At 40.7% G+C, this 21024-nt stretch overlaps 5 protein-coding genes across 5 annotated transcripts; 2 read left to right on the plus strand and 3 right to left on the minus strand.

Annotated features, from left to right (window-relative positions):
• Positions 1-151: 151 nt before the first annotated feature.
• On the plus strand, positions 152-1096 carry LOC6557320 (brachyurin). Its single transcript, XM_001983275.2, has 2 exons — positions 152-390; positions 451-1096. Exons 1-2 carry the CDS (start codon positions 167-169, stop codon positions 1031-1033), a joined length of 807 nt encoding a protein of 268 aa, XP_001983311.1. The 5' UTR covers positions 152-166; the 3' UTR covers positions 1034-1096.
• Positions 1097-1300: 204 nt separating this feature from the next.
• LOC6557956 (brachyurin) lies at positions 1301-2301 on the plus strand. Its single transcript, XM_001983274.2, has 2 exons — positions 1301-1554; positions 1608-2301. The coding sequence occupies exons 1-2, from the start codon at positions 1316-1318 to the stop codon at positions 2188-2190; spliced, it is 822 nt and encodes a 273-aa protein (XP_001983310.1). The 5' UTR covers positions 1301-1315; the 3' UTR covers positions 2191-2301.
• A 2176-nt stretch (positions 2302-4477) lies between these two features.
• LOC6558360 (protein SCAI) lies at positions 4478-12444 on the minus strand. The gene is made up of 10 exons (XM_001983273.2): positions 12414-12444; positions 8436-8579; positions 8179-8361; positions 7608-7838; positions 7421-7543; positions 6148-6276; positions 5758-6074; positions 5439-5693; positions 5059-5262; positions 4478-4972 (listed from the first exon to the last, which is right to left on the minus strand). The coding sequence occupies exons 2-10, from the start codon at positions 8531-8533 to the stop codon at positions 4728-4730; spliced, it is 1785 nt and encodes a 594-aa protein (XP_001983309.2). The 5' UTR covers positions 8534-8579; positions 12414-12444; the 3' UTR covers positions 4478-4727.
• A 1808-nt stretch (positions 12445-14252) lies between these two features.
• On the minus strand, positions 14253-20369 carry LOC6557326. Its single transcript, XM_001983271.2, has 3 exons — positions 19505-20369; positions 17218-17580; positions 14253-16981 (listed from the first exon to the last, which is right to left on the minus strand). Exons 1-3 carry the CDS (start codon positions 19805-19807, stop codon positions 14984-14986), a joined length of 2664 nt encoding a protein of 887 aa, XP_001983307.1. The 5' UTR covers positions 19808-20369; the 3' UTR covers positions 14253-14983.
• A 51-nt stretch (positions 20370-20420) lies between these two features.
• Positions 20421-20925, minus strand: LOC6557813 (U6 snRNA-associated Sm-like protein LSm5). The gene is made up of 3 exons (XM_001983270.3): positions 20838-20925; positions 20582-20778; positions 20421-20520 (listed from the first exon to the last, which is right to left on the minus strand). The coding sequence occupies exons 1-3, from the start codon at positions 20884-20886 to the stop codon at positions 20491-20493; spliced, it is 276 nt and encodes a 91-aa protein (XP_001983306.1). The 5' UTR covers positions 20887-20925; the 3' UTR covers positions 20421-20490.
• Positions 20926-21024: the final 99 nt, after the last annotated feature.

A 21024-nucleotide genomic window follows, 5' to 3' on the forward strand; every position in this document is an offset into this window, starting at 1 on the left:
GCGTTCGGATCTACGAGAGAGATATGTATCCAATCGATCAGATTTGTCATGCACTCAATTTGTCATCGATGTGCCTGCCTATTTTTAGAGCCATAAATTGTAGCTATTATTCTAGCCCTATATAAGACGCAGTTATTTATTGCAACTCCATATTCAAGTGAATCAAATGAGGCTGTTTGTAATCACACTCTGTTTGCTGCAGACTCCGAGTCTGATAGTAGCGGTAGTCAGAGGCTTCCAGGCAAAACCGAAGCAGTTGCCCTACCAGGCATCTTTAAAGTGCTATTTTGACAACTCAAATGATAAGCCCCATTGGCATGGCGGCACCATCATCTCGCCGCGTTGGATATTGACAGCCGCCCACTGTCTGCAACAACCAAAAATCGACCTGTCAGTTTAACTTATATTATTTATATATATATAACGTATATCAAACTCTTCTGTTTGCAGTGTTAAGGTGATTGTCACTGTGGGCGTTGTGAATAAGACAAATAGAGAGGAACCGGGCTTCGTAGAGATGGTGGTCAACAAAGAGGATACCATTCCGCATGATCAATTTAATCCCAAGACGTTGGAAAATGATATGGGACTGATCAAGCTGCCCAATGATCTTACGCTAAATGCTTATGTCAAGGCCGCCTATTTGTCCAAACAGATGGTTTATGATGTCTATGATTGGTTTAGTGGTCGCGTCGGCATCATGTCCGGTTGGGGCTTGACAGGCAGTGGTCGACCCACAAATATGTTGCAATATGGCCATGCCGGCATACTACACAATATCAGATGCAGGCTTATTTGGCAAAGCCAAATGCGCAAAACAATACTGGACACCTTCATGTGCATCAGTTTCAGGCATTCAGGGCCATGTCGTGGCGACTCTGGTGGTCCTCTAATATTAGAAGGCTCAAACCGAACCCTAATCGGAGTATTCTCACACGGCTTCGATCCCGCCTGCCGAATACGAATGCCCGATATATTTACACGTGTCTCCTACTTCGTTGATTGGATTGAGGAACACACGGGCCCCCTCTAAGAGGTTATATAAGAGTTATGTACTTCAATTTGGAATACAAATTCTGGTTTTATATCAACAAAAGAGAGCGTTTTACTATAGTAAATACATATACTGGTAAAAAATATGATATCCATAAATATTAGTGAGAAAAGTAAATTGCAGGCACGTTAAAAATGTAGTTTATTACCTAAACAATGATAAGAGAAGTGCACGAAACCTTGGAGCCATAAGCTGGAGCGATTATTGAAGCCCTATATAAGGCGAAGGTATTCATTGCAACTCCACAATTAAGTCAACCAAATGGGGCTGTTAGTAATATTATTCTGTTTGCTGCTGAGTCCGAGTCTAATACTCAGTCAGGGAGATTTAAGGATTGTCAGTGGATCCGCCTCGAAGCCCAAGCAGTTTCCCTACCAGGTGTCCTTACACTGCTATTTTCGCAACTCGCCGGATGCGCCCAGTTTGTGTGGGGGCACCATTATCTCACCGCGTTGGATACTTACAGCCGCCCACTGTCTGCAGGAGCCAGACACGGATCTGTCAGTTGAACTATATAATATATGATATATATCTTTAAAATTTCGTTTCGCAGTGTCAAAGTAACTGTTACTGCGGGCGCTGTGAATAGGGCAAATAAAAGCGAGCCTGGCTTCATAAAGATGGTGGTTAAGGAGGAGGATACCATTGTGCACCATCTGTTTGATCGCAACACTGTGGCCAATGACATAGGACTCATCAGGCTACCCAACGATCTTCGGCTGAATGCATATGTCAAGGCCGCCAAGTTACCCAATCCGAAGGTATACAACAGCTACATTGGTCGTGCGGGAGTCACCTCCGGTTGGGGGCTGACCGCGAGGGGAAAACTCACCAATGTCTTGCAATATGTCCATGTCCGCATCATATCCAATACGGCATGCGAGCGTAAGTGGAATACGTTTCTGAAAGTCGCGCGCAAACTAATGCTGGACTCCTTCTTGTGCATCGATTCCAAGGCTGGACTGCCCTGTCGTGGCGACTCTGGTGGTCCTTTGGTACTCAACGATGGCTCGCTAACTGTAGTCGGTATAGTCTCACATGGCTACGATGCCAAGTGCGAAATCCCACTGCCCGATGTATATACACGCGTTTCCAACTTTACCGATTGGATCGAGAAACACACGGGTCGCCTGTAAGGGATCTGAATATAATTAGGTTAATCTCACTAGAGTATATATCTGAAGTATACGAAAAGAAAACTATAATATTTCTTTTGTGGCAAAATAAAAATATCTGCAATCTCAAAAGAAAACATCTTTGATCCCAAAAGGTAAATATCCAAATTTCTTGTAGGCTTCAAAATAATTATTAAGTGAATTGGGGTTTTGTTGAAGTTTATCTGGGTGTTAATTATGTCGAGGAACAATTGGAAGATCTTCAATAAATAGAGGCAATTGTCGATGATGGTTTTCTTTTCAAACATGTGCTTTATTCTTATTACTCATACAAACTCCATACACTTCTCATTTTTCCCATACTGTCATTTTTTTGTGGCTTTGCTAAATTTGTTTATCGTTCGTTTTTTCGTTTTTTTTGTTGTTGTTTTTATGGCTTTGATAGTGTGTTTAAACAATTCGCTTATGATAATGTTGTGGGATTTGTTGTTGTTGTTGTTGTATCGCTTACGTGTGGCTAATGTTGCTGATTAATCATGAATTAATTTGTATATTATTTTTTGCAGTTGTTATGTTTATGTAAATGCAATTTTCAAATGTACAAAATCTAATCGAAATTATAATAAATAATGTGATTACAATACTTTTCCATTATTCTCCTCATCATCATACACAAGAGCATTTTTTCATTTTTCAGTTTTCAAGTTTTTTTTGTCTTGATTCGTTTCGTTCGTTTCGTTTAGAATTACATATTTATGTATGTACACAAGATTTAAACAAATTTGTTTCTTTTTTTTTTTGTTAAAATATCTATACAATTGGTTGATAATAAAAAAGAGTATTAAAGAACATTTGAAAAATAAATTTGAGGCTTTTTATTGTTTAGATAAGAACTGCTTGAGATTTTGGAAATTTTTTCATTGTAGAGCTACTTTTAGCTTACATTGCTCTTTGCTTTTGCTTTTATAAAATGCAAAAAAGTTTTTAACTTGAAAGTAATTTGATTTGTTTTGCGGGCCTGTCAAATATATATATATATATATATATATATATATATATATATATATATACACATATACATATATATATATGTATATTAAGTATGCGTTTAACTAGTTTATATTATCCATATATATGAAATATCGTTTTGCGTTTATCATTTGCCTATGAATTCATATTAAGTGTCGTCTTATCAGTTATTATTATCGAGCCATTTTCCGATATATTTTAAAACCAAAAATCTCGTATGTTTTTTTTTTATTTGGAACACTGCGATATGATATTGGGAATTCTCCATGTGATTGTTGTGAATGCCGAAACATGATTCGTATTTGGTATTTGTATTTCATGTATAGATTTTATTTAGGTTGTCGTATAAAATGTTCTTTTTGTTTTGTTTTCTTTTTTGCTGGGATTGTTTTAAATTTAATTTGTTTAACATACGCAAAATATATTTTGTATATATTTATGATTTTTTGTTTTGGTTTGCTTAACTATCTTTTTGTTATGTATATATGTATGTATACATATACACACATATATATATATATATAAATATACATAAATATGTATACATATATATAGATATATATGTGTATAAGTAATTATTATTTTTGCTAAATTTTTTGCTTTTTGAAACAGTAACTTTCAGTCATCTTGTAATCATAATAATACCTATATGCAATATTACAATACGTACAATATTTTTATCATTATTATTATTATTTGTTGTTGTTCTTGTTGTTGTAAGCGTTGTGTACAATAAAAAACGCATTTCTTATATAGTGTGTCGTGTTTTATATAGATTTAAAGTTACAATTTTATTTCTTTATTCTCCACTTGTATAAAAGCTAAACGTTTATCGCTGCGTATGAAAATGTTTTATATTCATTTCGTTTTTTATATATTCTTGTTCTGCTCTAATTTCATTCGTAAAAAGGTTTTTCAATTTTGTTAAAATTGCTGTTGAACTAAATTTGATTTATTTTTCTTTAACATCTTCTTCATTTTTGGCAGTTATCGTTTTGTTAGTGTTTTATCTTGTTTTCTTCTTCGGTTTTCTGTTTTCTCTGCGTTAGTTGTTAATCGTGTATATTTTGTATTATTTGTAATATTATTATTATTAGTATTATTATTATTATTATTATGTATATGCTAAGCAACTAACATTGGACCTTTCCATTGCGCGACGCACTATATAAGAAAACTAGCTACTTGATTATTGTTAATATTAATATTAGTATTATTATTATATATGTATATCGCGTATAATATATGTATTTATAGTTATACGTTAATATTAGCTTGTCTGTATGTATGTTATAAAAATTGAATATGCAATTTCGACAATTAGCGACAAAAAACATTATGGATCATTATGAATCAGTTTGTAGCTATATAGACCAGCTCCAATCTAGCGTTAAAGTATTATACACAAAATGCAACAACGAAAACTGTCTATCGAGGCAGTAGAGGGTTAAAAGCTGGATAAGCTGCTGCCTCATCATATAGATAATTACGACTAGCACTACCACTAAGACTACACCCAATAAGAGTCATCAGTCGCACTCGGGTCCCTCCGAGAAATGCCCGCGCACATCCAACGCCGATGCCAGCTGGAAAATGATGTGCGACAGCGAGGGATGCTCGAGCAGCTCATTCGCCGGCAGCTGTGGCTCGCAACGCGGTCGCATATGCCGTCCCCGGAAACCGCGATGCAAACGCAGAACCACATCACAGAACACAAAACGTAAGATGAGTGTGCGCAGAAAGTCGTCGCCAAAGAACTGAACATATGACGAGTCTGCAATCGAATAAATACAGCATTAAAATTTGTTCAATTTAAATTAGCATACACTCGTTAAATATATGTTTGTATCGATGACTAACCTATAAATCCAATGCCCTGCTCGATCTCATCGATACGACAACGGGTAACCAGACGCGACGCTTCCGTTATGAAACGATCCACATACGTCTGACAGCGTTCCCAGTGATGAATGGGCACATCTCCCACATTGCAGATGTAGCAGAGCGCCGTGAGCGGGGAATGCAGGAACAATGTAAACAGCGAGCCATGATGCTGCACATCAGCTGGAATATATATATGTATATAGAGCAATCAGTGTGTTTTTCAAACTCAGACCTTTTTTATCAAAGTTATGGCTTTGGAATAATTTGAACGCAAGACCATTTATCTTAATCCCATCGTCTTTGATTAACCAAATCAAAAGCCACAAGAGGAAAGCATTCAACATTTCCAATCTTACCTTGAAAAGCGGGCGGCACATCTTGCGGCGACATTAGAACGACCAGTGGCTGGCCAAAATAGCGGGGTATGTGCTGAAAGACAAACGAATTATCCGAATCGATGATGATGAAGAGCGGACGACGCGTGAACGGATACAGATCGCCCGGATATAGGCAGTGATTCTCCTTATACGATTTGCCCCGACACGACAAGCCACCGCCATCGACGCTGTCCCGCTTCACACTGGTGCCCAAGCCGCCCAGCTCATAGCCATCTGCAATGGAAGATTGAATTGCTACAATTGACAATCAATGCAATCAAATTCTTGTAACACTTACAGTCCTCAGGATGTTTGGTGGTGGAGAAACAGCCATCGGCCGACATGTACAGGAGTAGAGCACCACCGATTGGCAGTTCCTTGGTGCCGCTGGCCAGAAACACCATCAGTTGGCTGATCGAAGGCTTGTACAGTAGATATTTGTGTGGATTGTCTCGAAAGTTACGACCGTTCTCCAAATAGCCCTTGGAGCCCGGCACACCATATGGTGGTATCCGACTGGCTGCCGGACTCGCATCGTGTCCATGCAAACCATGCGCCATGCTCAGCGGATTCGTTGCCGACTCCGTCGGCTCGCGTTCCAGCGTTTGCAGCATTCTGATGATGACGATGATCAAGATGGTGATTAATACAAATCAAATATGTATATTTATGTAGATGGGGAACTCACCTAAACATGTCCATTGTGAGCTCGGAGAACTTGGCCTGCTCGCATGCCGAGCCCACAATGAGTATCTCCTGCAGGCTCAGCGTCATATGGGGCGATCTCTCGCACGGCGGAGTCGTCAGCGGCGATAACCTAGAACCGGAACCACTGCCACATCAGTCATTGTAGTTGTGCTGGTCCACAAGCAAATTGCGGGGGCCCGTGCTTTCACAGAAGAATTGAGAATGTGGCGCACTAATGAGGTGACATTTTTCGAGGGGAGGGAGTTGGGTAGGGTGCGGGGGGAGGGATTGGTGTAGTTGTGTGCGTATGTGTGTGTGGGTGTGTGTGTGTGAGGATAGAACATATGAAATGATACAAGAAAAGTGTGTGTATGGTGAAAATAAAGTTGGCCACCAACCAACCACTGAGAACTCTAATCATGCGACTTTAATGATATCGATCAAATTAAATAAACTGGTTCTAATTAAAGTCTCTAAGTCTTAAGGTCTCTCTGACTGTCAGATCGTCTACTTTATAGATATATAGATAGAAAGATAGTCACGGCTATATGCATACATATACAGTCTTCTGTACACTCCTTAAAGACTTTATTTATTATAATGAGACCAGCAATCTTTCGAATGGAATATGAAATTCAGATATTTCAATCTCATATACTTTAATGATGGACTATCATTATAAATTATGAAAATCTTAAAACAAAGTTGAAAGAAAGTTCGCTATCTTATAGTATCTAGTTTATTTATTGCCTGAATCATATTCAAATATTATATGTATAAAATCAAAGGGTTTCAAAACTATAACACTAATACTCTATATGATTATATTAAAGTGAAAGTGAATTAGAGATTTATAATTCTGAAATAACTGCTATATTTTGTTGGTAGACGATTATATTCTCGGTTGGTGTAAGTGTATGTGTATGTGTGTGTGTGGGTGTGGGTGTGTATGAATATTAGGGGAAAATGAATGGAAAAGTGCATGACATGAAATGGCAACGGTGAGTGTTTCTTTGGTGTTTTCAAGTCTTCTGTGATAAGCACATAAAATGATTCAAAATAATTGGATAGCAAGAGCAAAACAGAAGCAAAACTCGTATACCTGAGCACAACAATAAAAAACAAAGAAACAACAACAACAAACAAACAAAAAAGAAATAAAGAGCCAACCCACAAGAACTACCCCACAAGCAGTCCATACTCCACTACTCCGCCGACGAAAGCACGGGCAAAGTGTATCCGGAATCGTAGAATCGAATGTGCCAACGACTCACCTATGTGATAATATGATGGGATTGGAATCGGCATGGAGCACTGCCACCGCTGCCTCCGCCTTGATGAAGCCCTTGATCTCCTCCAGCACCAGTGACCATTCCATATGATCCTCCGGCTCGTAACTGTGAACAGGTACACAGAATTTTAAAGCTATAATCAGCGACTGCCATACGTTAATAAGTTTACGTGTTTGTGTACTCCTGTATTTGCTTCTCCAGCTCCGTGACCAGCTCCCGCACCAGCTTCATCTTCTTCAGCAGCAGACAGACGACAATGAAGCGTGCATAATACCGCAACTTCTTCACCATCAAATCGGGTCGATCCTCTTTGGCGGCGCGCGAATAATACGCCCGTCCCCGTATTGCCGCATAAAACTGATACGCCTCATTCAGGTAGTTTGTTTCGCTGGTTCTTAAACTGCAATCAAATGATAAATTGCTTGAGTTAAATGATTGAGGATTATTAGAAGTAAAAAAGTAATCCAAGTGAATCCAAGTCTTTGCCTTGTTACCTTGTTTGCCTGTGTTCTAAATTTAAAGTCTCTAAGCCTTACAGGCTCTGAGATCTCCTACAGATAGACACAGCTATATTGACTATATTAACCGATCAATAATATATATAGATATATACTATCTTCTAGCTGTTGCGTACTTTATCCATTTAGAATTTAAATGTATATCAAGGATAGATTTAGGTGCCCCACAGACAGCCAGCTTGACGACTACTACTACTTACTAGTAGTGATAATAATACTTACTAATAGTGATAATAAAGCTGTCCGATTTTGCTGGCTATTTCGCCAATTTGCCAGCGCTTCAGTCCATATTTGGAGTCGAGGACCAAGCGATGTTGCTGCTGAAACTTCCACAGCTTTGTGTACACATCGAAAGTGCGTCCAAAATAGGCTTGCCACTGACGATGTCCATACTGCGGCAGATCTCTGTTGCACATGGAATAGGAATAGGAATAATATCAGTATATCTCATGGACATGAAGCATGTGGAATCAACTTACCTGAGTCCATTGAACAGCTGTTTGGATTTTTCGAGCAGATGGCAAAATTCCAAAACAAGCTTTCTATCCTGTTCCTCAGTGGACTCCATTTTCACCATGCCGTTCTCTGCCGCCCCAAAATGTTATGTCTGCGAATCGGATTTGCTGCAATGACAAACAAAATATTTAACTCTTAGTTATGTTCTTTTATTAAACATAATATTAAATCAGTAAAGTCTTGACTGTGAAAATATTTGTTTTCAGTCTATCAATCTATTATTCAGTCGCTCTTTTATCCATTATGACCATCATAGACATAATAACAATGCGGCATATGCTTAATAGCCATTCTGGTTCTGCTGCATAAATAAATTTTAAAATTTTATGACGCGTTATTCAAGAAATATTTATGACAAAAAAAACACAACAAAATGCAGATGCAAGCTTAAGCAGAATATGAATTTGAATTCGTATTTAATTAAAATTTCAATTTGACGAAAACAATTACGTTTGTACGTTTACGGAAAGCAGGGCAAAGGGATTAAGAGAATAACTAGCGGACATAGAGAGAGAGAGAGAGATAAGGAAACGATCGATGCTCCTTTGACGGCATCCTGTGCATCAAAAGCACAATTAATAACGCCCGAACAGGTGAGTAAGTAAATTGGAAACCGGTAAGAACCCCTTAAGAGAGTTTGCCAGACTAACATATACCCTGTAAGCTAACATTAAGCTTGGTGAATAAGCTATGTGTTTAGCATTTATTTATTTAAACAAAAAAACTCAATCAGACAAAAAAAGGTGTTTAAAAAGGAGTGAAACGATTCAGAACGTATAACTAATACTGTAATAACTTATGCAGCATAACATACAACTCTGTGTATAATCGATATCGATATTTATCGATGGTGCGATCAACAGCTTGAAGGCGAAGGGTGCAGATCCTCACGAACAAAGTGAGTATTTGAAACAATTATTAAATTTAGTTTTGTCTGCTGCAAGAGCTTGATCCAATCAACAGTTGATAGTTGAGAAACGTCTGACGCGGCAAAGCAACCCCTTTATATTTATTTGAGTGAGTGCAGGGTATTCAAAAATGCCAAAGAAAATGTTGGAAAAATCATCATTTAATGGCGGAACGCAGGCAATCGGCAGAGCAACAAAGAAAAACCGAGATGAGCAGAGCAGAGGAGAGGAGAGTGCACAAAGGGTCAGGCGGGGAGATGGAATGGGGTCGGTAGTGCAAATGGCGCCACAGCGACCACATTGATTTGGGTTGCGCCAAACTAGGTCGCTGGCACAAAAAACTTTCAATATGAGCTCATCAGCAGCCAGCAGCCAGCCAGAAGCTGAAGCGGCAGCGGCAGTCACATCTAAAAGCTAATAGACAGTGGGGGATGGAGAGGGGGTGCAGTAAATATGGTTTCTAGGAGGCTGGCGAAAGGAGACATGAGTCAGAGAGTCAAAGAAAAATTGTGATGGAAGCGTTGTCGTCGCCACTTCATGTTTACGGCGCCCTAATCAAATTAAGAGTCCATTTAACAAGTGCAAATTACATAATGTGAAAATTACGCATACGCAATATGGACGACAGGATAACGACTATGTGTGTGTGTGTGTCTGTCTGTGTCTGTGTCAGTCTGTGTGTGTGTGGGGCAGGGGAAGAAGAAAACTAAACAAAGCTGATAAACTAAACAGGCTGACTCACTTACGACTCCCTCCCCTCTCTCTCTCTCGCTCGCACTCTCTTCTAATGCTGGCCATAACTGGCTGCTGACTTCATCATCATCATGATTGACATTATCATTATTATCAAGAGCAGCAGCAGAGCCGCAGCAGCAGCAGCAGCAGCAAGAGCAGAACTCAAGCAACATCAGCAGCAACAGCAGCTTGTCAACATGTGGAAACCGGAAATGAAAAAACACAAATACTAAGCAAGAGTCGTTGCCACTGTGTCAATGCTTATTAACACACACAGACACACACACACACACACACGCACACACACAGACAGATACACGCACACATAGTAAATGCAGGCACTGCAAGAACATACAACAAATCACAACTATTTCGCTTTGGCTCAATTCCAACAACAACAAAAATTGGCTATTTCATCATCCAAATTAAATACAAAAAAAAAATTCAAATTCTACAAACCAAATACGGAAATCCATTTGAAAATGTATGTAAATAATTTGAAGCAGGTTATAAAAATATTTAACAGGTTGTCAAACTCTTTAAAGAATGTATATATACAATTTGTAGAATGAATATAGTATTTATATATTCTCTGCGCATACCTTCAGTTGTATAATATATAACAGGTTGTTAAGCCGTTAAACAATAAAATACTAAGATTATGAACTTTAGGGAGCTGGAAGCTAAATGAATTTCCCTTTTGATATGCAAATGAACAAGGACACTTTTGTCGCCTGGCTGGCTGACTGTCTGCATATGTTTGTCAACGTGGCAAAAAAAAGAAGAGAGAAGAAGAGTTGTGCCTCTCTCTCTTCCCGCTTGTTTGCTTAACTACTAGTTGTTGTTGTTGTTGCTGTTGCTGCTGCTGCTGCTTCTTATTGTTGTTGTTGTTACACGATGACGACGCCAACTGCTGGAAAATCCCAATTCCAGTCAAACAAAGCGCGCTAAAAAGTATGCAACGCACTTTGGCGCTCATCGCCAGACGCTTTTTGACTGACTGCCAAGCGGCACACACACACACACAAATGAGTTTATGTATGCGTGTGTATGTGTGTGTGTGTGTGAGTGTGTGTGTGTGTGTGTTTTCAATGCCCGCTGGCACTCTAGCAAATATTACTCGCTGCTACTACTCCATGATGCTCTTTGCTACTTGACAAAGCTGCACATTTCCTACTATTTTTTTTCTTTTCTTTTTTTTTTGTTTGTTTGTTAATACTTATTTTCAGTTTTTCTTCCTCTTTTTTTTGTATTTGCTGTTTGTGTGTGTGTAAGCCCTCAAAGGCATTGTGTGTGTGTGTGTGTGTATGTGTGTGCTACACATTTAATGGCATTTTGACACTGATAATGATGCTGTCAGAGGCCTCAACAAAGGAAAATCAAACATTTCTAACAATTGCAACGGGAACAGCGACTACAAATTAAATACCACTCTAATTGCAATGATAAAAAAGTAACACTAAAACTTAATGGAAAACATAAAAGAATATATATTAATTTATATTTTTCATATTGTTATTTTATATATATATTTTTTTAAATTTATTTACTGCTTTACATTTAGTTAAAGTTCTTGCAGGCCAGATACACTTTTTGTCAGCGCTCGCAACTGAAGTTTTATGTTCTATCCCTCTCTTTCTCTCTCTCTTTCTCTCTTTCTCTCTGTCTCTCTCTCTCTCTCTCTCTCTCTCTCTCTCTCTCTCTCTCTCTCTCTCTCTCTCTATCTCTATCTATATCTCTCTCTATTTATGTGACTGCAGGCACAGTTTGAAAAATTTTTGGAGCATTGGCAAATCCGTATTTATCGAATTGATTAAATTACTTTGCCTGCAGGCAACATGAGCGAAAGTTAATGCTGTTCCAAAAATCTATTTCGCCAACGAAACTTGACCGAAAAACACTTTGAAATTTTAAAAAGCAACTCGCAGTGCTGTAGTCGAAAGTCACAACTATTAAATCAGTGTTTATTTTAGAATTCTGATCAAAAATATATATACCTTATGGTTCGCCTCTCTTTCTTAGTAGGTATTTTCCCACAAGTGTTTCATACACATTCGCCCATCTTTAATAAGCCAACAAATTGTTCCCTTTATTTTTTAAGATTTGCTTGTGAAATTATGGAACAGGGTTGCCATACAGCATTTCGATTTTTAATTGACGTTGAGAGCCATTTGCAATTGCACTTTCTTAATACAATTAAATCTTATATATTTTTATATTTAGACCTCCCTAAGTATAAGTAAGAAATGGCAATTGCATTTGCATTTAATAAATAAATAAATGCAGATGCTTGCTTACCTTATCATTGTTGTAACTGGCACTGGCACTGCCGCTGCCTCTGCCGCTGCCGCTGTTTCTATCGCTGCCGCTGCCTCCAGCACAAACAACAACAACAACAATAGCGCTAGCACTACAACTAACAGCAGCCGCCAGCGCAGCCGTTGCAGCAACGGTTGCCGTCGACGTCGCCGTCGCCGTTGCCGTTTTCCGTTTGTCACCGCGACGGCCGCTGGCGGTATTTGAAAAGTTGCCGCTGCTGCTGCTGCTGCTGCTTGTCGCTTTCCTTGAGTGCTCGTTCCTCTGCTTCTACCTCTGATTCCTCTTCTTCCTCTTCTTCTGCTTCTTCTTGTTGTTCACCTTTTGCCTGCTGCGCCGTCGTTGCTGTTATTGTTGCCGATGCTCCGCCGGTGATGATGTCGATGCTGCCGACCGTTATCCTCAGTCCTCGACTGCGCTAGCAGCAGCAGCGGCAGCAGCAGCAGCAGCAGCAGCGCTCCACAGCCGCCACACCTAGCATATTATTATGTTTTGTTGGAACTGTTATTGTTGTTGTTCTTGCTGTTGTTGTTGTTGTTGGACTACGCGTTTGCCATGTCACTTTCACTTGGTTCCTCTATGTGTGTGTGTGCTCGTGTGTGTGTGTGTGTGTGCTGCTGCTGCTTTCTTTGTATCTCTTTTGCCGGTCGCCTTTTTCGCGAAATACGTTTTGAGTTTCACGCACTTTTCGCCCCTTTTGCTTCACTTTACTTTCTTTGCTTTATTTTCTTTTCTTTTTTTTTTGCTTATTGCTTGCGTTTCTCAAAACTTTTCGACTGCAAGTGCGTTGGCAAAATTCAAGCAAAATTTCAATTTATTTTTCGAGTGGGGGACACACAATGAATGAATATATTTTGTGGAAACGCGTTGCGAGCGTCGTGTATGGCTGCTGCACAGTATTGAATTTTTTCGCATTTACATTTTTAACGAGAAGGGGGCTGGGGTTGGGGGTTGGTATTGATTTTTTGTGCCCAAAACTGACATTTGATAGTGCAGCGCTCAAGCCGCCAGAGGGCGCATCGCGTACTATTTGACAACCCATTCGGGGGTTGTTCGACTTCGAAGAAAAACAGCTGACCCTGTGTAGAGTTGCCGTTGCTCTTTGAAAATAACTTTAAAAGGGATTGTTTTTTGGTCTGCCTTCGAAACAAGTTTCTTGAATTTCAAAGTAAGCGGAATAAATTTGTTGTGGGTTTCCTGTGGCTGAGATTAGCTTAAAGTCGGAGTTGGTTAAGAAATATATAACAGGCTAAAGGTAGCATAACCGACTGCATTAAGTATGTATATGCTATATAAATATATCCGTCTTCCTGGCTGTGTGAACAAGACCATCTCAGAGATAAGTCATCGTTTCGCGATTATCGATACAAATCGATTTCCGATAGCAATCAAGAAAAACAGTTGTACAGCCTTCGAATTGATATATAATATGGAACAACTGTAACTAAAAAACTCAGATTCTAAACATATTTTCTATGAGTTATACTACATGAACACACATTGAATTTTATTGCATTATATAAAGTACAATAACATTTACATTGTTGCATTACATCAAAAGCGCCATTTGATCAGTTTATGTATACATACATATATATCTAATAAATAATATATATTATATATAGTAAACTGGAATTGTGTATTTTTAGTGTCTGCCTATCACAATGAATAAACTACATTGTTCGATATCAGCATTGCAGACCCATAATAATAATTATTAAGAATATATATATATATTAAGTATATCTACAATATGTTAAAAACAATAGCTACATGCATATATGTATGTATATATTATATGTATTTATCATATGTCTAACTTTTAACTCTCTACTTAAGCACTTGAGAATCTTCGCTTTCTCTATTCTCTCTTTTTAAAATATACGCGTAGCTTTCAGTCTTTAAATTAATCTAGAAATTCAGAAACTGTAATGCGTCTTCATATATCATATATCTATATATATTTATATATGTATGATTTTAAATTGGATTACCTGTTTCGCTTTAACTGTTCCTAACTGTTTTCAAGTGCTAGTTAAAATTTAAAAATTTGGCTTAGTTACAGTTGCAACCAAAACTAGTTTGCTAATTATTTCGATGTTCTTCCCTTAGATGAATGCACTCATGAATAACAAATGAATGAGCTTAGATGTGTACAGTAGTCAAATCAGAAATTCTTCTCGGACTTAAGAACTATTTTGATTAAAGCACAATCTATGCAGAAGTCTTTACTTAAAATTCAACTGCAGAAATTCTTCTGCTGCAATTAAAATCTTTAGTTTGTGGAGAGTCGCTCATATTGAATGAATTAAATATGGATGCATTCTGTAAATTGATCACTAATTGAATCATATTCTAGGATTCACTCAGCTGAATCAGAAATCTTTAATTAAAATTTACTTTTACTGAAATCTTTAGTTTGTGGAAAGGCTCTCACAATGACTAAATGAAATATTGCATTCTGAAAATTGAGCAAAACTGAGTCATCTGCTAGCATTCACTCAGCTGAATCCTTTGAGTGCATTCATTCTGTTTACTGGAATCAGAGACCCTTACAAGCGTGTTGCCTCCGATACGGTGGCAACATCGCAACCATTATTTGCCTGTTGTGATTGTTGTTGCTGCTGTGGTTGTCCCGTGGAGATGCCCACATCTGCTGTGGGCCTGGGCAGATGGGAATAGTAGCCCATTTGGCAGGAGTTCTGATGCGACAACTTCTGTGTTTGACTCAACTGGTATTGGGCTGCCTTCAGCGCCTGCTGTTGCTGGGGTGTCAAGCAATCACAGGCTGCGAGCAGCTCCTCCGTGGATTTGGCTGTGATGGTCGTTGTCGTTGTGGTTGTCAGCTCACCCACAAATTCGGTGGGTGGCGGTGCATAGTTTTCCACATCGCCGTAGGTGGAGAAGCGACCATACGGATTACGACGCGGCATCGAATGCCGTTGCTGGGCAATCTGGAGTTTAACCGGCGGCTTCATGGCCACCGTATCCAGATAACCATAGCCAAAACCTTGTGCCGCCAAATTATCCCAGGACTTAGGCTTCTGCACATAGGCCATGGTATTGGGATAGATCTGGGACGGTTGCACCTGTGTCGCAGTCACATGATAGTGCTGCTGTGGATGGTGATGATGATGCCCCTGGACATGTGGCTGGGAAGGCGTCTGCTGCTCGTACGATTGCCTTGACTTGGTGGAATGTTGACGGGACGCCGCTTGAGCCGCCTCGCTCTTTGGTTCCCAGAACAGGGTATCCGTGCTGATGGAGGTGGTATACGAAGCGGAATCCCCTGGCGCAAATTCACTGGAAGTGCATGAATGGAGGCTGCAATGACTGGCCAAGCCGGAGGCCAAGTCAAAGTAACGGGAACGCATGCTGCCCGCCTGGGATTGGGATTGAGATGGCGGCTGCTGCTGCTGCTGCTGCTGGTGTTGCTGTTGATAATGATGCTGATGATGATGTGGCGGCTGCTGCTCCTGCTGCTGACCATGCCGATGATGATGGTGATGGTGATGATGATGATGCGCATTCACCGGTCGCTCAGCACCAGCTGCCGCCGCTGGCGACGCATGCGACTGGGATTTGGTACGTGCATTGGATGTTGTTGTTGCCGGAGGATGCTTTTCTTTTGTCTCGGAGCGTTCCCTTTCCCGCTCGCGATGCTTGTGCTTGTGTCCGTGCTCCTTGTGCTGGCGATGACGTCTCCTGCTTGGCACACACTGCGTATCGCAGCAGGGACTGGCCAAATCGTAGGCATCCAAGCTGACATTGTCCCCGCCCCCGTTGCTGTTCTGAGTGGCTGTTGTTGCCTTCTCGGCGGACTTCCAGCGAAAGTGACCCAGGCAGGGATTACACGAGTGACCCACATGACAATGTTTCGACTTCTCCAGCTTTGTGGCTGGTGGCTGTGACTGTGCTGGTGGTGGCTTGTGCTTCTCACAGGTGCGTGGCGGTGGTGCTGGGGCTACTGGTTTGACTGTCGCACCACCTCCAGCAACACCAGCGCTGGCACTGTGATAGGGCTGTGTGGTGCTAGCGGTTGCCTGACTAACACTAACACTATTCGTGTCCACCGATTCCGTGCGCTGCAACAGATATCTTTGCTGTTGTCCCTGATGATGATCGCCACTGCTGCTCCGCTGCAGTCCACCACCACCATCCATGTAGTTGTTGGGGCTTAGCACATATCGATATGTGGGATCCAGATAGTGATAGGTGAGCATAAATTGTGCTGGCGGTGGTATTATAATCGGTTGTTGCCTGAGCGCCAGATTCGCCACATCCTCCGTGGAGAGGGCAACCGGACGATAGAAGCCCGACGACATCGTAGACGTTGTCAACTCATTGAGATTGGACTCGTTGGTGGGTGAGATGCCGTCGCCATCACTTGGTGAGGTGGTAGTCGCATTCGCCTTCTTGCGCGCCGGCAAACTGTGCGTCTTCCATTTGCCTTCGAGCAGCTCCCGTTCCCGCAGATGTACTCGCTCCAACTCGTTCATCTTCTGCTGCAGCAGACTCTGCAGCTGGATGTAGCGCATGTGCAGATCCACCTAGAGGGGTGCACAAGATGTGGAAATGTTTAAACTCTTGTCAATTCTTCTTTCTTACTTATTAGTTGCACAACTAAACTAGATCTGAGTAGAGTCAGACCTAATAATTGCCCTGAATTTTAGAAGTATATATCTTACTAGATAATGCATTTACAATCTTCTAGACAGTCTTCTAAACGGACTTCTAGACTCCTTGTTCACCCATATTCAATGAGTATATAAATAGTCTTGCTCACCTTTCGCACACAATCCTCAAAGAGGACGACCATTCGCATGCGCATATCGCATTTCTTGATGAGCTCAACGATAGTCTTGTGATCCGCCTTCTCCATGTCGTTGCCATTGATGGAGAGTATAACGTCGCCTTCGCGCATCCCCGCACGGAACGCTGGTCCACCATATTCCACATAGTCTACATAGGTGATCATCTCCAGCTCCTCGTCGCACTTGTAGTGAATGCCATAACTCTGCAGCGTAAACCCGTAGGAGTCGTTCTTCTTCTCCACAATAATGGTGCGACGTCGCCGATCCTCATCCGGATTGGAGGCCAGTAGACGCTCCGACTTGTAGCGACCCAGGATATGGGTGGAACGCGACAGCTGCAAACGTGTCAAACGAGGATGTTGAAATAAAAGTGCAAGGAAGTTTTTATCAAGCCACAAATGTGGCACACCAAATAACCGCAGGCGGATAACGAGCTGCCGTTTCAAAAATGATGTTTGCCCAACTGTTGACCTGACCAAGAAGGGGCAGCAAGAAGTGGCAGAAGAAGCATTCCTTCCTATTCGCCCATTTGCACGTTTTTCAACTTTTATCAAAAAGTTTTCCATGAATACACTATGAGGCAACACTTTCACTGAGCAGACTGAGGCAACAAACGGTTGAACGGGCGACAGAACAATGGGAGGCAAACACAAGACACACAAACACACCTAAACACACAAACACTCACAGTAAAATAGACAGCCTTTCATTAAACCTTTATTGCTCAGCAGTGAGAGAAAGCAGCAGGACATTTATGAAAATGCCATAAATGGCTTACTGGCTCCTGCTTCTTCCCTTCCCTTCCCTTTCCTTCCTTTAAAGCTCTATTCAAGCAAATGAACATTCACTTTAATGAATAGTCAGTCTGACAATCTTAAGTCATAAACACCTTTTGTTGCATCAAAAGTGAAAAGTTAGTTTTGCTTCGGCATTTAATATTTATCAATTTACCGAGCACATTTATAAATAATAAATGTTATTGGACTCTTGGGCCAGCTAGCCAAAGAAATGTGACAGGGGTTTTTTCTAGAGCAAACTTTATGCTCACAAATGGACAGAGAACTGAACAAAAGCTCAGGCAATGATTATATATATCTAGAAAAATAAAAATATATACAGAAATGTATAAATAAATGCATTTAATATCAACTGAATAATTTCATAGCATAGATAACTGATATGATATATGATTGCATTATAAGTTTATACACCAAAGCCATTCAAAATCGGAAGAATGCAACAGGTGGAAGGAGGCATCTTCGAGCCCATTAGGCATACATATATATATAATCTTGATCAGCACCATCTTAGAGACATTTTATATTTAGTATATACATAAGTTCTTGTACTTTATTTTCATTAGATCGAAAACATATTTTCATATTTAAGCAACTACTATCAGCAAAGGGTCTCTCCAACCCGAGCTATCTAGACCATTCTAGATTTTTCAGATCCTAAATTCTCTGTAATTGAATCGAATATTTTTTTGAGTGCACTGCACAATAAAAATAACATATTCCAAATATACATAGTACATAGTACATATGGTAACCGAAACTTTTATTATAATAAAGTTGCGCTTTGGCAACAATTTCCATTTCTCATGCAATACGCACAGAAATGTCATAAAAACCATGATTCAATTAATTTCCGGCTAATGGGTAGAGGAGAGAGGAGAGAGGAAAGGGGCCCCGGTTTGGTTTTGGGGTGATTCGCTGTGTGTTTCGTATACTTCCGGGGCATTGAATTATTTAAAGTTGATTGGCGAGGCGCAGCTTTGGTTGTCGGTATTTTTTCTGCTTTTCGTTGTTTTGTGTTTGTTGACGGCTGATGGTTGTTGTGTGTGTTTGTTGGCCAATTGTTTGGCCAAGCGTAAACTCCACCTATTGGCCATGTAGTCGAGCCAGAGGTTAAACAGCTGAGGCAACCTTTAGCCTCTGGCTTGTAGCCTTCACCCACGCCACCCACTCGAAATCAGCCATGTTCCCAGCATGCCCAAAAGCCACCACCAAGAGTATGTGTATAGAGAGACGGTACACACACACACCCCACACACACACAGAACCACCCTGAGCACCACCCGCCACAAGGAAATTTCAATTGAGCCAACGCTGCAGGACATTCATATTATGACTCAATAAGCAGCAAAACCACCAAGGGAACCCGCCATTCCCCAACCCAAGAACCCAACACAAGCAGCTCATCTGACCCCGGGTTATAGATATCAATTAATGATGTTAACATACAACCACGACATACCTGCGCATACTCGAGCTCTTCATCGCTGGCATCGAGACTCTTATGATGAAACTTCAAGCGACCCAAGCTGCCCGTTCCATTCACATAGTGCGATGCAGTTGTCGATGATTGCTGTGGATGCTGCTGGTGATGGTGCAGCAGATGCGGATGCTGCTGGTGCGGATGCGGCTGCTGCTGCTGCATGCAGGCGGCCGCAATTAGCGATCCCACGGAGGTGGCATTCGAGACGGACATGGAGACGGCGGCTGCTGTTGTTGCCGCACTGCTCGCCGCCGTCGCAATGCTCTGGCAGCTGCTGCTCATATATACATATATATTGATTTCCTAGCCAGCAATAATCATAATTCTGGCCAACTGAATTTATGCGTTTAAATTTCTCGGAAAAAAAAGGCCGACAGATACCGACGAAAAATGGCACTAAAAGTTTTTCCTATATATAAATTTAATATTTAAAATAAAATCAACACAATTTAAAATGGCTCAGCCAGCTCACTTCAAATGCTCGCCGCTTATTAATTAATAATTAGTCATAAGGTTGACCAAACAAAATTGCTGCTATTATTATGAGTTTGGTTGTTGTTGTTGAAAAAGTTTTCCACAAAACGGTGCGGCAACCGTCGTGTGTGTTTCCGCTTCGTTTGTTCCACTTCCGTTCGAGTGTGGTGCCGGACTGAACTGACAGAGGCGAGCGGAGAACGGACAATGGGAGAACGAACGGGCATGCACCCAGAATATTACCGTTAGTATTTATGGCACATGTTGACTGTTAGCCAGCAAGCCGTTGTTGCATGCTCGAAAGCCGTAGAAAGAATTGAGAGCGCTCAATTTAAAACTGCACATGCGCGGTGCTGCCACCTATCCCAATAAACCAACTGCCTGGCTGGCAGCGCTCTGATGTGTGACCAGCTAGAAATAATTGATATTTTTGTTGTTGATTTATTAATGTTTATGTTGTTTATGATTGAACAGTAGTAAATGGAATATTGTTATTCGGCCAGCTCGCCACCAGGCACCAACTATAAAGAAAAAAAAACAAATCATAATTGGAGTATAGTTCTTTTTCACTCGAACACGCACCATTGTTATGTTGTTGCCGTTTAGGAGGATCTGATCCAACTTGGTGATACGTCGTCCATCGGGCGTATTTTCATATTCGGTTACATCGTCCAGCAGCATGTTGACAAAGTCATCGAAGCCAAGCAGTGTGCCCACCATTTCCTTGTCGTTCTTCATGATTATATGGATTCGCGAACCAATGCATTTGTCCACCAGCTCTGCGAACAGCATTTAAACGTTTCAATTGTCTATTAATGCCACAAAATTCATTGCTTACCCAGTGGCATTAGCGTGGAGATATTTGCGGGCGGTGGCACAGCAGTCATTTTACTTATTTATCAGTCAAGAACTAAATGTTAACAAGGAAAACCGCATGAAGTGCTTCTTAATACAAATCTGGTAACTATAGCACCGATATACACGATTACTGTTATCGATATGTCTGCAGAAGCAAGCGTGCAATC

Source organism: Drosophila grimshawi, unplaced genomic scaffold (genome assembly GCF_018153295.1).
Source record: "Drosophila grimshawi isolate 15287-2541.00 unplaced genomic scaffold, ASM1815329v1 contig_44, whole genome shotgun sequence".
Taxonomy (NCBI): Eukaryota; Metazoa; Arthropoda; class Insecta; order Diptera; family Drosophilidae; genus Drosophila; species Drosophila grimshawi.

Excerpts from the sequence above, each read along its gene's own strand:
- LOC6557326 (XM_001983271.2), bottom strand. The coding sequence starts at position 19,807 with ATGAGCAGCAGCTGCCAGAGCATTGCGACGGCGGCGAGCAGTGCGGCA. Across the intron at positions 17,581-19,504 it reads AAGAGCTCGAGTATGCGCAG|CTGTCGCGTTCCACCCATAT; the intron begins GTATGTCGTGGT and ends ACACGTTTGCAG. Across the intron at positions 16,982-17,217 it reads TTGAGGATTGTGTGCGAAAG|GTGGATCTGCACATGCGCTA; the intron begins GTGAGCAAGACT and ends GCACCCCTCTAG.
- LOC6557320 (XM_001983275.2), top strand. The coding sequence starts at position 167 with ATGAGGCTGTTTGTAATCACACTCTGTTTGCTGCAGACTCCGAGTCTG. Across the intron at positions 391-450 it reads CAACAACCAAAAATCGACCT|TGTTAAGGTGATTGTCACTG; the intron begins GTCAGTTTAACT and ends TTCTGTTTGCAG.
- LOC6557956 (XM_001983274.2), top strand. The coding sequence starts at position 1,316 with ATGGGGCTGTTAGTAATATTATTCTGTTTGCTGCTGAGTCCGAGTCTA. Across the intron at positions 1,555-1,607 it reads CAGGAGCCAGACACGGATCT|TGTCAAAGTAACTGTTACTG; the intron begins GTCAGTTGAACT and ends TTCGTTTCGCAG.
- LOC6557813 (XM_001983270.3), bottom strand. The coding sequence starts at position 20,886 with ATGACTGCTGTGCCACCGCCCGCAAATATCTCCACGCTAATGCCACTG. Across the intron at positions 20,779-20,837 it reads CTCCACGCTAATGCCACTGG|AGCTGGTGGACAAATGCATT; the intron begins GTAAGCAATGAA and ends TGCTGTTCGCAG. Across the intron at positions 20,521-20,581 it reads ACGGCAACAACATAACAATG|TTGGTGCCTGGTGGCGAGCT; the intron begins GTGCGTGTTCGA and ends TTTTCTTTATAG.
- LOC6558360 (XM_001983273.2), bottom strand. The coding sequence starts at position 8,533 with ATGGTGAAAATGGAGTCCACTGAGGAACAGGATAGAAAGCTTGTTTTG. Across the intron at positions 8,362-8,435 it reads CAGCTGTTCAATGGACTCAG|AGATCTGCCGCAGTATGGAC; the intron begins GTAAGTTGATTC and ends CATGTGCAACAG. Across the intron at positions 5,694-5,757 it reads CACCAAACATCCTGAGGACT|ATGGCTATGAGCTGGGCGGC; the intron begins GTAAGTGTTACA and ends CTTCCATTGCAG.